The following is a 16,251-nucleotide window of genomic DNA, read 5'->3' as shown; positions in this document are numbered from 1 at the left end:
CCCTGAGCCATGGACACACAGCCCCTGCCCTGCCACTCCCTGAGCCATGGGCACACAGCCCTGCCCTGCTGTGCCACTCCCTGAGCCATGGGCACACAGCCCTGCCCTGCTGTGCTACTCCCTGAGCCATGGGCACACACCCCTGCCCTGCTGTGCTACTCCCTGAGCCATGGGCACACAGCCCTGCCCTGACCCTCCCTGAGCCATGGGCACACACCCCTGCCCTGCCACTCCCTGAGCTATGGGCACACAGCCCTGCCCTGCCACTCCCTGAGCCATGGGCACACAGCCCCTGCCCTGCCACTCCCTGAGCCATGGGCACACAGCCCCTGCCCTGCCACTCCCTGAGCCATGGGCACACAGCCCCTGCCCTGCCCTGAGCCATGGGCACACCCCCTCTACCCTGCCCTGCCACTCCCTGAGCCATGGGCACACACCCCTGCCCTACCCTACCACTCCCTGAGCCATGGGCACACAGCCCTGCCCTGACCCTCCCTGAGCCATGGGCACACACCCCTGACAGCCCTGCCCTGCTGCTCCCTGAGCCATGGGCACACAGCCCTGCCCTGACCCTCCCTGAGCCATGGGCACACAGCCCCTGCCCTGCCACTCCCTGAGCCACGGGCACACAGCCCTCCCCTGCCCTGCTCTGCCCCTCCCTGAGCCATGGGCACACACCCCTGCCCTGCCTTGCTACTCCCTGAACCATGGGCACACACCCCTGCCCTGCCTTGCTACTCCCTGAGCCATGGGCACACCCCCCTGCCCTGCCCTGCCACTCCCTGAGCCCTGGGCACACAGCCCTGCCCTGCCCTGCCACTCCCTGAGCCATGGGCACACACCCCTGCCCTGCCCTGCCACTCCCTGAGCCATGGGCACACACCCCTGCCCTGCTGTGCTACTCCCTGAGCCATGGGCACACAGCCCTGCCTTGCCACCCCCTGAGCCATGGGCACACAGCCCTGCCCTGCCCTGCCACTCCCTGAGCCATGGGCACACAGCCCTGCCCTGCCCCACTGCTCCCTGAGCCATGGGCACACAGCCCTGCCCTGCTGTGCTACTCCCTGAGCCATGGGCACACAGCCCTGTCTTGCCACCCCCTGAGCCATGGGCACACAGCCCTGCCCTGCCCTGCCACTCCCTGAGCCATGGGCACACAGCCCTGCCCTGCCACTCCCTGAGCCATGGGCACACAGCCCTGCCCTGCCACTCCCTGAGCCATGGGCACACAGCCCTGCCCTGCCACTCCCTGAGCCATGGGCACACAGCCCTGCCCTGCCTTGCTACTCCCTGAACCATGGGCACACAGCCCCTGCCCTGCCACTCCCTGAGCCATGGGCACACAGCCCTGCCCTGACCCTCCCTGAGCCATGCGCACACCCCCCTGCCCTGCCCTGCCACTCCCTGAGCTATGGGCACACAGCCCTGCCCTGCCACTCCCTGAGCCATGGGCACACACCCCTGCCCTGCCACTCCCTGAGCCATGGGCACACAGCCCTGCCCTGCCCTGCCACTCCCTGAGCCATGGGCACACAGCACTGCCCTGCCACTCCCTGAGCCATGGGCACACAGCCCTGCCCTGCCGTGCCGCTCCCTGAGCCCTGGGCTCTCCTCTCTCTCCAGGAGCTGGGCAACCTGCGCCGCCTGGTCTGCCTGGACGTGTCCGAGAACAAGCTGGAGCAGCTGCCCAACGAGGTCAGCGGGCTGGTGGCACTGACGGACTTGCTGCTGTCACAGAACCTGCTGGAGTGCATTCCCGATGGGATCGGTGAGTGCTGCCAGCTGGGGGTGCTGCAGGACTTCCCTGGCAAGAAACAGAAACTTGGCTGTGCCAGGGAATCGGGGATTCATGGACACAGGCACGGCCATCAAGGGTGGGAGCAGTGGGTGGGACAGGTGAGCAGAGCTCTGCAGGACACTTCAGGTGCTTCATCTGCATCAGGTGTGTGTGAGGTCTGTGACCAGGCCTTGCTATCATGACATTTTATGAAAAATCCTTTGCTAGGATTTTTCCCTCCTGAGGAGCTGAGGGCCTCAGGAAAGAAATGTAAACAATAACTATCTGCTGCTGTGGAATGCAACAGGTGCATCTGTGATTGGTGCATGTTAATTGTTTCTAATTAATAGCCAATCACAGATGCAGCTGGCTTGGACTTTTGGGGAGTCACAAGTCTTTGTTATGCATTCCATTCTTTTTCTTTCTAGCCTTCTGAAGAATCTTTTCTCTCTATTCTTTTAGTATAGTTTTTAGTATAGTATTTCAATATAATATATATAATAATATAATAAACCAGCCTTCTGAAACATTGAGTCAAGATTCACATCTCCACACGTGGGGCACCAGACACGACAAGGCCTGGTGAGAGGAAAAGCAGAGCCTGCATGGCTGGGCTGTGTGATCCTGATGGGATCACAGCCAGGTGAGTGTAGAGCAGCATCCTTGTCTCTGGATGCTCACACCTAACTTGTCACCCTGGCCAGGTCAGCTGAAGCAGCTCTCCATCCTCAAGGTGGACCAGAACCGGCTGACAGACATGACAGAGTCGATTGGGGACTGTGAAAACCTGTCTGAGCTCATCCTGACTGAGAACATGCTGACGGTGAGTGCACAGCAGCCACCTGCCTCACAGAATCACAGAATTCACAAAATCACCAGGTTGGAAGAGACATTAAAGATCCTCAAGTCCAACCCAGCCCCAACACCTCAACTAAACCCTGGTACCAAGTGCCACATCCAGTCTCTTTTTAAATACATCCAGGGATGGTGACTCCACCACTTCCCTGGGCACCCACTCCAGAACTTTATCACTCTTTCAGTGAAAAACCTTTTCCTGATATCCAGCCTAAATTTCCCTTGGTGCAGGTTGAGACTGTGTGCTCTGGTTCTGTCAGTTCCTGGAGAAAGAGCCCAACCCCGCCTGACCACAGCCACCTTTCAGGGAGCTGTAGAGAGTGATAAGCCTCTCCCATGCTGTTCACTGCAGCCAGCTGCAGGGGTCCCTTCCCTTCTGCCCTCCAAGCTGAATTCCTGAGCATGCTCCAGCTGCTTCTACATGGTTTATTCAAATTCACACATATTTGGAAGCTACTTCCTCTCACTGACTTTCTTCCCCTAAATCATTCTCAGGGATAGCAGGAGTGCAGGGATTGCCCATCCCAGCTGAGAGGTGCAAGGCCCCATCCCAGGCTGCATTGGTGAGGGGTTTGGGATGGTGTGATTGGAAATGGCCCTGCTCCCAACTGCCTGTGATTTGACTGGTAAAACATGAGGATTGGAACGGGCAGATAAACAGAAGGGAAGTCTTGAGCAGCAGTGCTTGGAGTGTGCTGTGTTGAGGGGAAGAGTGGGCATGGATCAGTTTATGAGCCTGAGGGAAAACCTGTCCCAAAGATGTCCCAAGAACATTTTCCCAAATGTGTCTGTTGGGATGGAAGGCAGCTTGTTCCCAGACCAAGGGCTCTGTGCCTTCTACCTGTGCTGTCCTTCCCTCTTGCATCCACTGACTTGGCTCTTTCCCAGGCCTTGCCCAAGTCCCTGGGCAAGCTGGCCAAGCTGACGAACCTGAACCTGGACCGGAACCGTCTGACGGCGCTGCCAGCAGAGATCGGAGGCTGTGCCAACCTCAACGTTCTGTCCCTGCGCGACAACCGCCTGGCCCTGCTGCCCCCCGAGCTGGCCAACACCACCGAGCTGCACGTGCTGGACGTGGCTGGCAACAGGTGAGCAGCACCAGCCAGGCTGCTGGCTGGCTCTTGGCCAAGAGTCTGCCTTTGAACAGACAGGTGTGTGCTGAGGAAGGCAGGAGCCTCCCCTGAAATGGAAAATGTGAACCCTCTCCCTCTGAATTGTTGTAAATTTGAAATAAAGGGACTCTCAGGCAAGGAAATGGGAGCAGGAATAACAGGTTTTTATTAGGGAAGAAAATACAAATAAAATAAACAGTGCAGTAAACTAAAACAGCACTGACAGAGTTAGGGCACAACCTGACACCATGTGGGTCAGGGTGCTGGTAGCAGTCCAGTTGGAATTGTGGCTGAGCCCTCCTGCAGTGCCAGCTGTGGTTCTCCTGGAGCAGGGATCCTGTAGCAGTCCAGTTGGAATTGTGGCTGAGCCCTCCTGCAATGTCAGGTGTGGTTCTGTTGGAGCAGGGATCCTGTAGCAGTCCAGTTGGAATTGTGGCTGAGCCCTCCTGCAGTGCCAGCTGTGGTTCTCCTGGAGCAGGGATCCTGTAGCAGTCCAGTTGGAATTGTGGCTGCAGCCCTCCTGCAGTGTCAGGTGTGGTTCTGTTGGAGCGGGGATCCTGGAGAAGTGCAGTTGGATTTGTGGCTGCAGCCCTCCTGCAGTGTCAGGGGTGGTTCTCCTGGAGCAGGGATCCTGTAGCAGTCCAGTTGGAATTGTGGCTGCAGTCCTGGAGTGTCAGCCGTGGTTCTGTTGGAGCAGGGAACCTGAAGAAGTCTAGTTGGAATTGTGGCTGCAGTCCTCCTGGAGCAGCAGCTGTGGTTCTGTTGGAGCAGGGATCCTGGAGAAGGGTGGAGTTTTCCTCTGAAGCTCCAGTGGTGGTGTAGATGGACTTGGTCTTCCTCTGAAGATCCAGTGGAAGAGGCAGCTGCTCCTCTGGGAATCCAGTGGAAAGGCTGTGTTGGTCTCCCAAAATCTCAGATTATATCCAGTTGGCTCCTCCCTCTGGGCAGAGCATCTCACAGTGGGATGATGGAATTTTTATCAGCCATGCAGTGACACTCAATGGCCCATTAACAGCAGAGGTCTCCCCAGAGGGAGGATTGGTTGTGGAAGAGATAAAGAGAACTGCCTAATTAATAGAAGATAACTGCGCCACCTCTAACAAATGGCAAATAGAATACACATTGCCTTGCAATCTAGGATGTTGGGTTTTTTTGAATTTTTGTTAAGGTTGAGATTGAAGTGTTAGAGATGGTATTTTGTGTTTAGGTTTAGATGTTTATTATATTTTATTTATATTATGAGTTATGAGTTCTGTAGTGTTTTACGAACAAGTTACAAAATGGTTAATTATTTTTCTACATAAGGTCTTTTAAGGTTGAATTATCTAATTAAGAAATTATATTTTAATTATTTTACTTTTAATTTAATAACTACTTAAAGTTTGTATTGTGGGTTTTTTGTTTAATTATAAAATATTACTTAAACTCAGGAAGAAGAAGGTGAAGAAGGACTAGTTTTAAAACTTCTATTTTAGCTTTATATATAGTACTATTCTAAAACTATATTTTAAATACTTATAATAAAACTACTATATTTGTTTTTAATATTTAATTAATAAATTATATTAATTTTATATGTTTATTAAAATTATATAAATTATAAATATTATATAATAATTGTAAATAAAACTAAATTACGAAATTTTAAAATTCTACATTTTCTACTTTGTGATATTATATACTTTCAATCAACTATATACTTGTAATCTCAGTGTTATCAGTTAATTTTGGAAGTCTTTTCTGTGACCTCAGGTCAAATGTAGTGTTCTCTTGGGAGTTAAAGTTTGTTGGTATAGAAAGTTTAAAACTCTTAGTATCTAGGACTGACAGCTGCTGAGGGAGGAGCTGGAGCTGTGTGGATCCTGGGATCCATGGTGTGGATAGAAATCCAGAAAAATTTGCAAATTTCTGGCTTGGCAGGCCACATTCAGCCAGGGGAAGTGGCCGCAAATGGAGGCCATTTTCCAGGGGAGAAAGAAGTCTTTTCCCCAGGGTCTGGGTATCAGATGAAAGGTGGCTTTTGGGTCTCTGAGGACTTGCAGGCTCCTAGTTTCTGGCAGATTTAGTTTTGGAGAAATCCAGCAAATGTGGAGAATTCCAGGTGGAAGAGCCCAGGCTGGTTGCTGAGGGCTTGAGCTTTGCCTGTGAACCCCTGCTCTGAGTCACCTAAACACAGGGTGGAGGAGAGGCACAAGTGTGAGGTCCTGTGAAACAGAGACCAGGGGAGGTCCCTGGCTCCTGGCTTCCTCCCTCCCTTCAGATTTTGTGGGTTTGTGTCATCAGTGCTCAGCTGGTCGGTGCCAAAGTCAATGGTGGGTGGGTGCCTGGAGCTGTTCTGAGGTCCTGTGGTTCTGTTTGTGGGCTTGGTGGTTTTGGGAGCTGTTTTGTTTGTGGGGTTGCTCATTTTGGGAGCAGTTGGTTCTGTTTGTGGGCTTGGTGGGTTTGGGAGCAGCGGGTTCTGTTTGTGGGGTTGGTGTTTTTGGGAGCAGTTTTGTTTGTGGGGTTGCTCATTTTGGGAGCAGCTTGTTCTGTTTGTGGAGTTCCTGGTTTTGGGAGCAGCTGGTTCTGTTTGTGGGCTTGGTGTTTTTGGGGGCAGTTTGTTCTGTCTGTGGGCTTGGTGGTTTGGGAGCAGTTAGTTTTGTTTGTGGGGTTGCTCATTTTGGGAGCAGCTGGTTCTGTTTATGGGCTTGGTGTTTTTGAGGGCAGCTGGATGCTGACCAGAGGTTGTGTAGGGAGCATTCTGTACACTCCTCTATGAGGGCATTGCTTTTCTGTTTGTAAATCCCTCCACACTGTTGGAGGGAGTTGTCCTCTGCTGAAGGCTGGTGAGGATGGGGTACTGGAGCTCAGTCCACAGCCAGGTACAAAACCATCTGTTCCAGTGGGAACAGGACTGGGGGATCCACAGCAGCTTGGCTCTGTCCCTCTCTGTTCAGTCTGGAGCTGAGGTGAAGCTCCTTCCTGACCAGGTAAGTTTAACAAGCAGTTGCTCTTCTCTTTTGCAGGCTGCAGAACTTGCCCTTTGCTTTGACAAATCTTAATCTGAAAGCCCTGTGGCTGGCAGAAAACCAGTCCCAGCCCATGCTGAAATTCCAGACCGAGGATGATGAGAAGACAGGAGAAAAGGTTCTCACTTGCTACCTGCTCCCCCAGCAGCCCTCTCCCAGCCTGGGTAAGAATCTGCAGCACAAGCACTGCCTGCAGAGCCTTGTGCTGAGGCCTGGAATCTCTCTGCTGGGTTGGGCTGTCCCTTGCTGTGATTCCTCTGGCAGATCCAGCCTCTTGTATGGATGGATCTGGGGCACCTTTCCCAGGCTTGTTAAAACTGAGGGATTGCTTTCTGCCAGGTGACAAGGCCCTGCAGCCTCATCTTTGAGTGTTCTGCTTGGATCTGCTGACCAAGCAGTTAATTTTCATTGTCCTGTCAGCATGGTATTCCTGCCTGAATTCTGCCTTTTCCTGCACTCCTTGGGTAAGGAATGCTAGAGCTGAAGCACCAGACACTGCTGTGGAGGCTGCTGTAGGTCTGGTGGGAGATGTACAGAAGGTGACAGGATGCTGAGGCCACAGCCTTTGTTCTCAAGGCCTCTGATGCCATGGGCAGATCCAAGAGAAGCGCCCTAATGGGATAAGAGCTGACTTCCATCCACATATCCAGCCCTGCTCTTCCCAAAAGGAGCTCCCACTGTGTTCTGTTCCTCCCCAGAGAATCTGCTGCAGAACAGCATGGATGAGAGCTGGACAGACAGCAACTTAAACAGAGTCAGTGTGATCCAGTTCCTGGATGAACCCAAAGGGGATGAGGATGAGGAGTCTGGAGCTGAGAGACGGGTAAGGAACTCCTGGAGGCTTGTTGGCTCCCTGTGGGAGCTCCCTGTGGGAGCATAGGGACAAGCTGAGTTTCCAAAGATGGGGCCACTGTGGTGTCCATGTTTTACACTGTTGTAGGCTTGGGAAAGACTTCCACAGTCTGAAGGGTGTTTGGTGCTCTGAGGACCCAAGCAGGAGTGGAAGGGAATTAATTCCCCTGGAGCCGTGGTGCAGAGTCATATTTTGAGGCTCTTCTGTGGGAGTGGAGCACTCAAAATGTCAGAGATCCCAGCAGAGCACTGTCAGGATAGGGTTTTGTCTCATCCCCACCATGGGAAAGGCTGCCCAGCCAAACCCAGGCCATCCCCATCCCTCCAAGCATGCAGGCAGTGCAGCCCATTGTCAAGTCTTATCTTGTTTTTGCCAGGGTCAGGATTAAATGTGTGAGACATGATTTCATGTTGGGACTCAGATGTTTATTAGTTCTTATCCATGTTACAGTCTCACAAACCCTGAGCTCTACAGCACTTTACACTAACAAACTAAAAGATGGAGCCCTATCTCTCTCTTTACAAGGCCTTTTAAGGATAAACTGTCCAATTAAGAAATAACACCTAAATTATTTTTACTTTTAACCCAATAACAAACCATCCATAGCCCACAGTGTGGACTTTTTTATCCAGTTACACAAAACCACCCAAACCCGTGAAGAAGGACCCGCCTCTGCCCTAAAACCCCTACCTTGTTCTGTATATGTTACTCTATTCTAAACCGTTAAAGTGTAAGTTTTCCACCCTGTGATACTGCACACTTCTATTCAAATTACACACCCACAATCTCAGTTCTGTCACTCCATTTTGGAAGCCTTCTCCACGGCCTCAGGTCAATGGAGTGTTCTCTTGAGGGTCAGTGCCTTTCAGGACAGAAAGTCTGAAATTCTCAGCAGCCAGGGTTCCAGCAGCCCATGCTGTGGAGCGTTCTGTTAGTAAAGTGCTAAACACTGTAGGCAGCCTCAAAACCTGCAAGAGGTAGTTTTGCTTCCAGGGCAGATGCAAAGGCCAGGACAGAAGTTCTCAGCAAGTGCTCTGAGGGTTTTAGACTCCTGCAGGACTTTATTCCTTTTTAGTTTATGGAAAGCCATCCTTGAGATCTGAATCCTTTAGTGAATGGTGTTGGCAGCTGTCCTGGCAGTGCGTGTGTGCTGCTGGCATTGGGAGCTTTGGGGTTTTTTGGAATTGTTCTCAACATGGTGACTAGTTTTAGAATGCTGGTTTTCTTGGCTCTCTACCTGGGATGGAACTCACTAAGCAGCACCAATTCTGCTGCACTTTGGCTTGGCAGACCTGTTGAGTCTGGAGCAGTTAGGAAGACATTTCAAGATTTCTCACCTGTGTTCTGGAGGAGTTTCTGTGTCACTAGTTTTTAGTTTACTAAGCCTGAAACACCACTTTAAACTTCCCAGCTCCATCATTCTTCCCAAAGCCCCTGTCAGCTGGGGAGAAGGATAGAGAGAGCTGTCAGGGCTCCCTGCCTCTGTTCTTTCCCCATCCCAGCTGCAGGCTGGGGAGGGCCTGGAGAAGGTCCTGCAGCAGGAGGTGTTGGTGGTGTCCCCTTGGGGCTCTGGCTCTGATAAAGGTGTTAGTCACCTGCAGAGGGTCATGGCCTGGGTGTCTGGGTTAGCAAAGACAGGTGTCTGCTGAGGAAGGCAGGAGACTCTCCTGAAATGGAAAATGTAAACCCCCTCCCTCCGAGTTATTATAATTTTGAAATTAGGAGACTCTCAGGCAAAGATACGGGAGCAGAAATAACAGTTCTTTACTAGGAAAATTAAAGATGCAAATGCAGTAGTACAAAAAAAAAACAAAAACAAAACACGGACATAGTCAGAATAGGAGCTGACCCCCTGTGGGCCAGGATGGTGGCACAGTCCCATCCCATGGTGGCAGCAGTCCCATTCCCTGGTGGCTCAGCCCTCCTGCAGTGCCAGCTGTGGTTCTGCTGGAGCAGGGATCCTGCACAAGGGGAGAGTTTTCCTCTGAAGCTCCAGGGCTGCTGGGAATGGGCCTGCTCTTCCTCTGGGAATGCAGGGCAGGAGAAAGCTGCTCCTCTGGGAATGTAGTGGGCAAAGGCTGCTGTGGTGTTCCCAGGGTCAGATTCTATCCAGGTAGGAATGCTTAGCTCCTTTCCCCAGGTGCAGCATCTCCCAGTGGGATGATGGAATTTTATCAGCCATGCAGGCACACTCACTGGCCCATTAACAGAAGATAATTAATAATCAATGGCCCATGAACAGAAGCTATCTCCTGGAGGGAGGGTCAGTTGTGGAGGAGATGAAGAAAGCTGCTCAGTGAACAGGAGATAACTGCCCCACCTCTGACAGCTGGTGGTAGAATGCACACATACCTTACCGCCCAGGACAGCTGGCAGTGCTGCCAGGCTGGAATCCCCTTCCTGAGGGTTTCTCTTTGGCAGGGCCTGCAGCGCAGAGCCACCCCTCACCCCAGCGAGCTGAAGGTGATGAAGAAGGTGATCGAGGTGCGGCGCAGCGAGGTGAACGCTGCCAAGGCTGATGCCAACCCCAGCTCTCCCAACCCGGAGGTGAGTGCTGGTCCCTGGGGAATGGATAACCACAGAGAACCTGGGGTCATGGAATGGTTTGGGCTGGGAGGAATCTTACCGTCAAGTTCCATCTCCATGCCATGGCAAAGACCTCTTCCACTGGGAACATGTAGCATATCTAGGAAATGAGGTGGAAAGGACTGACTTTTGGGAAAGATTGGGAATGGATTGCCTGGGAAGGTTGGGAATCCGCCTTGAGATGTCATGGGGAGCCTGTGAAATAGAGCAGGAGATAGAACAGTGGAAGGGGAATTGTGTGTGTTGGTACCAATTATATAGCACAGGGAGAGGAAGAGAAGGCTCTGATATTCCAAATAAATTAGAATGGTGGGAATGGAGTACTTGCAGGATGCACCTTGCTGCCCTGGTGGGAGCTGGGAGTAAATCCCTACACGGGAGGTGGAGCAGGGTGCACCCAGTCACACAGAGGGAGCTCAGGAGGGAAAGCTGTGGGCACCCCGAGGAAAATCTGGTTCTGTTGGTGCTGCATTCCCACCTCACACCAGTCACACTGCGTGGCTGGCTGCTCTGGGTTCCACCCTGAGCACCACACCCATCTCCTCAGGAGAAGAGGCTGAGTGCCACGTCGAACCGCAGCGAGGACTCGCACCTGTCCACCAGCACGGCCTCCGTGGACTGCAGGGCAGAGGAGAGGGAGCGGGGCTGGCCCAACGGGCAGCTGCCCGAGCTGCACAGGGACGGCAAGCCCAGGGCCGAGCAGGAGCACAAGGAAGCTGCTGACCAGGAGGAGGAAGATGTGGAAGTGGAGTACAATGAGGTAGGAGCCTGGGAACTGCAGCAGGGTCATAAGGCAAAGGGAAAGGAGCTGGAAGTTTCAGAGGAAGGGGGAAATAGAGGTACAGGTAAATGGATGTAGGATTTGGGCATCGCTGGAGGCAGATCCAGGCTGTGGAAGGCAGTGCAAGCAGAGGCTGAGGCAGCTTGTGGGAGCCTGAGGTGGATAGTGTGGGAGCCTGGCAGGCTGTGGGAAAGCTGGGGGGACTGTGTGGGGTTTGAATGCCCTCCATCCCTGGAGCTGACAGAAGTGTGCCTGGGGAAGGTGTGGTTATGGAAAAAGCAAGGATAGGGAATGGAAATACCTTCCTGCATTGTGCTGAGCACACCAGCAGTGACACTGGCCTGGGGAAGCAGGGTTATGGGAAGAGGCAGGGATGGGGAATGGGAATGCCTTCCTGCACTGTGCTGGGCACACCAGCAGTGACACTGGCCTGGGGAAGGTGTAGTTATGGGAAAAGGCAGGGATGGGGAATGGAAATACCTTCCTGCATTGTCCTGGGCACACCAGCAGTGACACTAGCCTGGGGAAGGTGTGGTTATGGAAAAAGCAAGGATAGGGAATGGAAATACCTTCCTGCATTGTGCTGGGCACACCAGCAGTGACACTGGCCTGGGGAAGCAGGGTTATGGGAAAAGGCAGGGATGGGGAATGGGAATGCCTTCCTGCATTGTGCTGGGCACACCAGCAGTGACACTGGCTCTGCCTGTGTGGGACAAGGGTCACAGGGACAGCGGGTTCTGTGCTGCCCCCCCTCTGTTCCCTGAGGCTCACAGCATGTCTGGCTTTGCTGTCACAGCCCACTGTGCACTTTGCTGAGGACACGCTGATCCGCAGTGAGGATGAGGATGAGGACGAAGAGCGGCCGTTCCCAGTGGAGAAGCAGAGGCTTATCCGCAAGGACACGCCCCATTATAAGAAACACTTCAAGATCACTAAACTGCCCAAGCCAGAGGCTGTGGTGGCACTTCTGCAGGGGCTGAACAGTGATGGGGTCCCCAAAGAGGAAGAGGAGTTGGGAGGCTGCAATAATAACACAGAGCCCAGGGATCAGGAGGAAGCGTGGGATGAGGATGACAGAAAGAATGGAGCTCTGTCTGCTCAGCCCTCCGTGAAGGTAAGGTCTTGTGGGGAGGGGGAGCTCAGAGGGGTGCAGACCTGCCCTCTGCTCCTGTGAGCCAGCAGCCAGGTTGATGTGGTGCTGAGGAAAGGAGGAGGTGCTGAGGGGGCAGAGCTGGAGGTCACTGGGGCTTGTGGGGCTGTCCAAGAGCTGTGCTGTGGGGCTGTGCCTGACACCTTCACTGCATCCAGGTCCTTGCACCAGCCCCATTCCCCATGCTGCTGGGACAGTTCTGTCTCATCACTGGTGGGTTCTGTTCCTTCCAGCCTCCTCCCCACTGCTGGTTGTTGCTGCTGGTTCACAGGAGGATGAGCTTTGTCCCTGTGTGGATTCAATCTTAGACTGGCACTTGGGCCGCTGACTCTTGTTGGCACAGTGCTTCCTGGAGCATGTCAGTGCAGCCAGGAGTGTGCCCTTCCCTGTGCTTCCACCCAGACACAGCCTATGGAGGCTGCTTTGGGATTTAGGGCAGCCTGTGCTCTGAGGTTTTGGCCTTACTGGTTATACTGGGGCTTGAGAGATGGAGGTCCTCTCTTCAGCTGAACCACCACTTTTGGCTAAGGACACACAGAGGTTCCTGCCCGAGGAGGTTCCTCTCAGTGGAGTGGGAATACATGGATGAGGGACACCTCATGAGATCAGCCCAGCTCTCACCCAAGGATTTAAGGATTTTGAGTTGTATTTGGTGGGCAGAGCTCAAGACGTGGCTGAGTCTCCATCACAGTCTGACATCAGCAAATCTCAGGGGTGAGATGTGGGTCCCTGGAGGGTGCTGCAGTAAAACCTGCTTCTGCTGTAACTGCACGTGCTCCAAGGTGCTGGGGTCATTCCCATCCCTGCTGGAGCTCGGCTTGCCCAGGGAAAGGTCCTTTCCCTCAGTGGGTGCTTGCCTTGCTCTGTTTGAGCCAGTGCAGCTCCTCTTGTGCTCCCTGGGGGTGAGGCCGGTTTTCCCACTGCTGGTGAAGTTCCTCAGAAGGAATGTTTGAAGCTGTCCCAAGTCCCCTTCATCTGAGACCTGTGCCCTCACCTGAAAAGGTTATTTTAACTGGGCACTGAGCTGAGGAGGCACTGACCCACTGCAGATGCCTGCTCCGGGGTGGGGAGCCTGTCAGAATTACCCTGGCTGCCAGCTCAGCCTCTGCCTGGGGCTCAGCTCTGTCTCTGGGGCTGGGTTGGATGCCTGCCCCATGAAGGCATTTGTAGCTGCGTGCCAGCAGTGGGGATGGATGCAGGGAGCATGTCCCTGGGCAGGAGGTGCACTGAAGGAGGAGGCAGGACAGGCTGTGCAGGAGGCTGGATCCTAGAACCTGAGGGGTTTTTTGCAAGGACAGTTGGTTTTCAGAAGAAATACTGAGGTTCCCTGTACTTGAGAGCAGGATCCCAGGTGCCTGTCAGGGTATGCTTTTTCACCAGAGAAAAGGATTGGTGCAGTTAGGTTTGGGACTGCTTTTTTGCTGTTTTGCAGTTGTGTGTGGGATGGCAGTTGTGTTTGGGACTGCTTTTTCGCTGTTTTTCAGTTGTCTTTGGGGCTGCAGCTGTCTTTGGGACTGCTTTTTTGCCATTTTTCAGTTGCGTTTGGGAGTGCAGTTGTGTTTGGGACAGCAGTTGTGTTTAGGACCGCTTATTTGCCATTTTTCAGTTGTGTTTGGGGCTGCAGTTGCATTTGGGATTGCTTTTTTGCAGTTGTGTTTGGGACTGCTTTTTTGCTTTTTTGCAGTTGTGTTTGGGATGGCAGTTGTGTTTGGGACTGCTTTTTTGCTGTTTTTCAGTTGTCTTTGGGGCTACAGTTGTCTTTGGGGCTGCAGCTGTCTTTGGAACTGCTTTTTTGCCATTTTTCAGTTGTGTTTGGGGTTGCAGTTGTGTTTGGGACTGCTTTTCTGCAGTTGTGTTTGGGGCTGCAGTTGTGTTTGGGACTGCTTTTTTGCCATTTTTCAGTTGTGTTTGGGAGTGCAGTTGTGTTTGGGACAGCAGTTGTGTTTGGGACTGCTTTTTTGCAGTTGTGTTTGGGGCTGCAGTTGTGTTTGGGACTGCTTTTTTGCCATTTTTCAGTTGTGTTTGGGGCTGCAGTTGTGTTTGGGACAGCAGTTGTGTTTGGGACTGCTTTTTTCAGTTGTGTTTGGGACTGCTTATTTGCCATTTTTCATTTGTGTTTGGGGCTGCAGTTGTGTTTGGGACTGCAGTTGTGTTTGGGACTGCTTTTTTTCAGTTGTGTTTGGGGCTGCAGTTGTGTTTGGCACTGCTCGTTCCTGTGCAGCAGCTTGTGGCACCACAGGCTCCTCGGTGCTTCCTCCTGTGTTTAACCTTTCCTCCTTCCAGAGTGACCTGGTGTGGAGGGGCTGAGGTCAGCCAGTGGTGACCCTCAGGGCCTCAGGCTGCCAGCACGAGCAGAGCCTGCCTTAGGGGCAGCAGTGTGCTGGCACCTGGCACTCTGGAGCCCATGAGCAGCCCTGCTGGGGTGCTGAGCAGGACTGGGGGCTGCTCTGGGGCTGAGGGTCAGCCCTGGAGCTGTGCTGTGAGTGGGCTTGGCTGTGGAGTTCTGGAGCTCAGCAGTGACCCTGGGAGAGATGGAGCTCAGCAGTGACCCTGGGAGAGATGGAGGTCAGCAGTGATTCCTGCAGGAGCTCTGGACCTCAGCAGTGAGCCCAGAGCTCCAGAGCTCAGCAGTGATTCCTGTAGGAGCTCTGGAGCTCAGCAGTGACTCCTCTGGGAGCTGGATCAGCTCCGTAGCTGTGGAGCTCAGCAGTGACTCCAGGAGCTCTGGAACTCAGCAGTGACTCTGGGAGCTCCAGAGGTCAGCAGTGACTCCAGGAGCTCCGGAGCTCAGCAGTGATTCCAGGAGCTCTGGAGCTCAGCAGTGACCCTGGGAGAGATGGAGCTCAGCAGTGACTCCTCTGGGAGCTCCAGAGCTCAGCAGAGACCCCAAGAGCTCTGGAGCTCAGCAGTGGCTTCTGTGGGAGCTCCAGAGCTCAACAGTGATCCCAGGAACTCTGGAGCTCAGCAGTGGCTCCTCTGGGAGCTCCAGGAGCTCAGCAGTGATTCCAGGAGCTCAGAAGTGACTCCTGCAGGAGCTCTGGAGCTCAGCAGTGACTCCTGTGGAAGCTCTGGAGATCAGCAGTGATCCCAGGAGCTCTGGAGCTCAGCAGTGGCTCCTGCAGGAGCTCTGGAGCTCAGCAGTGATTCCAGGAGCTCTGGAGCTCAGCAGTGACTCCTCTGAGAGCTCCGGAGCTCAGCAGTGACTCCAGGAGCTCAGCAGTGGCTCCTCTGAGAGCTCCAGAGCTCAGCAGTGAGCCCAGAGCTCAGCAGTGATCCCAGGAGCTCCAGAGCTCAGCAGTGCCCCGGAAGCCGGCCCGGCTCCGGCATGCCGTGCGTGTGTTGGGTGGTGGTGGTGGTCGTGGTGGCGGGTTTGGTTGATGCTCCACTAATCCGCATGCCTCTTTGCTGGTTCCTGTCCTAACAGGGGGTGTCGTTTGATCAAGCCAATAATCTGCTGATTGAACCTGCTCGCATTGAGGAGGAAGAGGTCTGTACCACTCCTACTGTTCTCTCTCTGCCAAAAATCATCCAGCCTGCTTGATTTGCTTCCCAGCCTCACCCGTTGTTGTAGGGAGACCTCTGATCTCTCTGGGTCAAGTGGCTTCTGGACCTGGCTGATCACAAACACGATGATTGTTTCCTCCTTGCTTTCCCCTTTTCCTCTTTTCCTGGCCTTGAGGCGAGAGTGGCTGCTGCAGAGCAGGAGTAGAAACCAAAGTTCAGTTCCTATTTGCTGTGTGTTGATGGAGAAGTGGAATTAAACAAATGGATATTTCTGGATGTGTGGGTAACCCTGGAGGAGCAGAGACCTCAAGAATCAGCTGAGTGCTGTGTATGGACCCTTTGATAAAAGGAAGAGGGTCTGACCCTTTGGTATAGGAGGAGGGTCTGACCCTTTGGTAAGAGGAGGGGGGGTCTCACTCAGGGCACTGTGCCCCTGCCTGGGGAAAGAACTGGATCCAGTGATTTGTGCATCTCCTGAAGCCTCCCCTGAATCCCTTCAAAGCTTAACATGCAGCACCTTGAGGTGTCAGGAAGGGGCAGGTGGCACCTGAGGGACCTGGCATGGGGATGGTGAGTGTGCTCAGGGTTAAAATCCTGTGGCTGCCTGCCTGCTCATCCTCTGGCT

The 16,251-nt window shown here is 53.4% G+C and overlaps 1 protein-coding gene across 15 annotated transcripts in view; it reads left to right on the top strand.

Annotated features, from left to right (window-relative positions):
- SCRIB (scribble planar cell polarity protein) overlaps positions 1 to 16,251 on the top strand; it is a 110,598-nt gene that overhangs the window by 27,247 nt on the left and 67,100 nt on the right. For 14 of the 15 annotated variants that reach the window (XM_064407158.1, XM_064407147.1, XM_064407150.1 and 11 more), the window contains 9 exons: positions 1,624 to 1,768; positions 2,482 to 2,600; positions 3,521 to 3,720; positions 6,750 to 6,916; positions 7,451 to 7,575; positions 10,027 to 10,152; positions 10,739 to 10,951; positions 11,769 to 12,086; positions 15,547 to 15,609. In XM_064407158.1, coding sequence (XP_064263228.1) covers positions 1,624 to 1,768; positions 2,482 to 2,600; positions 3,521 to 3,720; positions 6,750 to 6,916; positions 7,451 to 7,575; positions 10,027 to 10,152; positions 10,739 to 10,951; positions 11,769 to 12,086; positions 15,547 to 15,609 — 1,476 coding nt within the window. The remainder of the gene's footprint in view (positions 1 to 1,623; positions 1,769 to 2,481; positions 2,601 to 3,520; positions 3,721 to 6,749; positions 6,917 to 7,450; positions 7,576 to 10,026; positions 10,153 to 10,738; positions 10,952 to 11,768; positions 12,087 to 15,546; positions 15,610 to 16,251) is intronic. The other variant, XM_064407148.1, reaches the window with a different exon arrangement.

The sequence above is a fragment of the Passer domesticus genome, unplaced genomic scaffold, assembly GCF_036417665.1.
Source record: "Passer domesticus isolate bPasDom1 unplaced genomic scaffold, bPasDom1.hap1 HAP1_SCAFFOLD_81, whole genome shotgun sequence".
Taxonomy (NCBI): Eukaryota; Metazoa; Chordata; class Aves; order Passeriformes; family Passeridae; genus Passer; species Passer domesticus.
The sequence above is the reverse complement of the archived record's forward strand: the minus strand, read 5'-3'. Positions and strand labels throughout refer to the sequence as shown.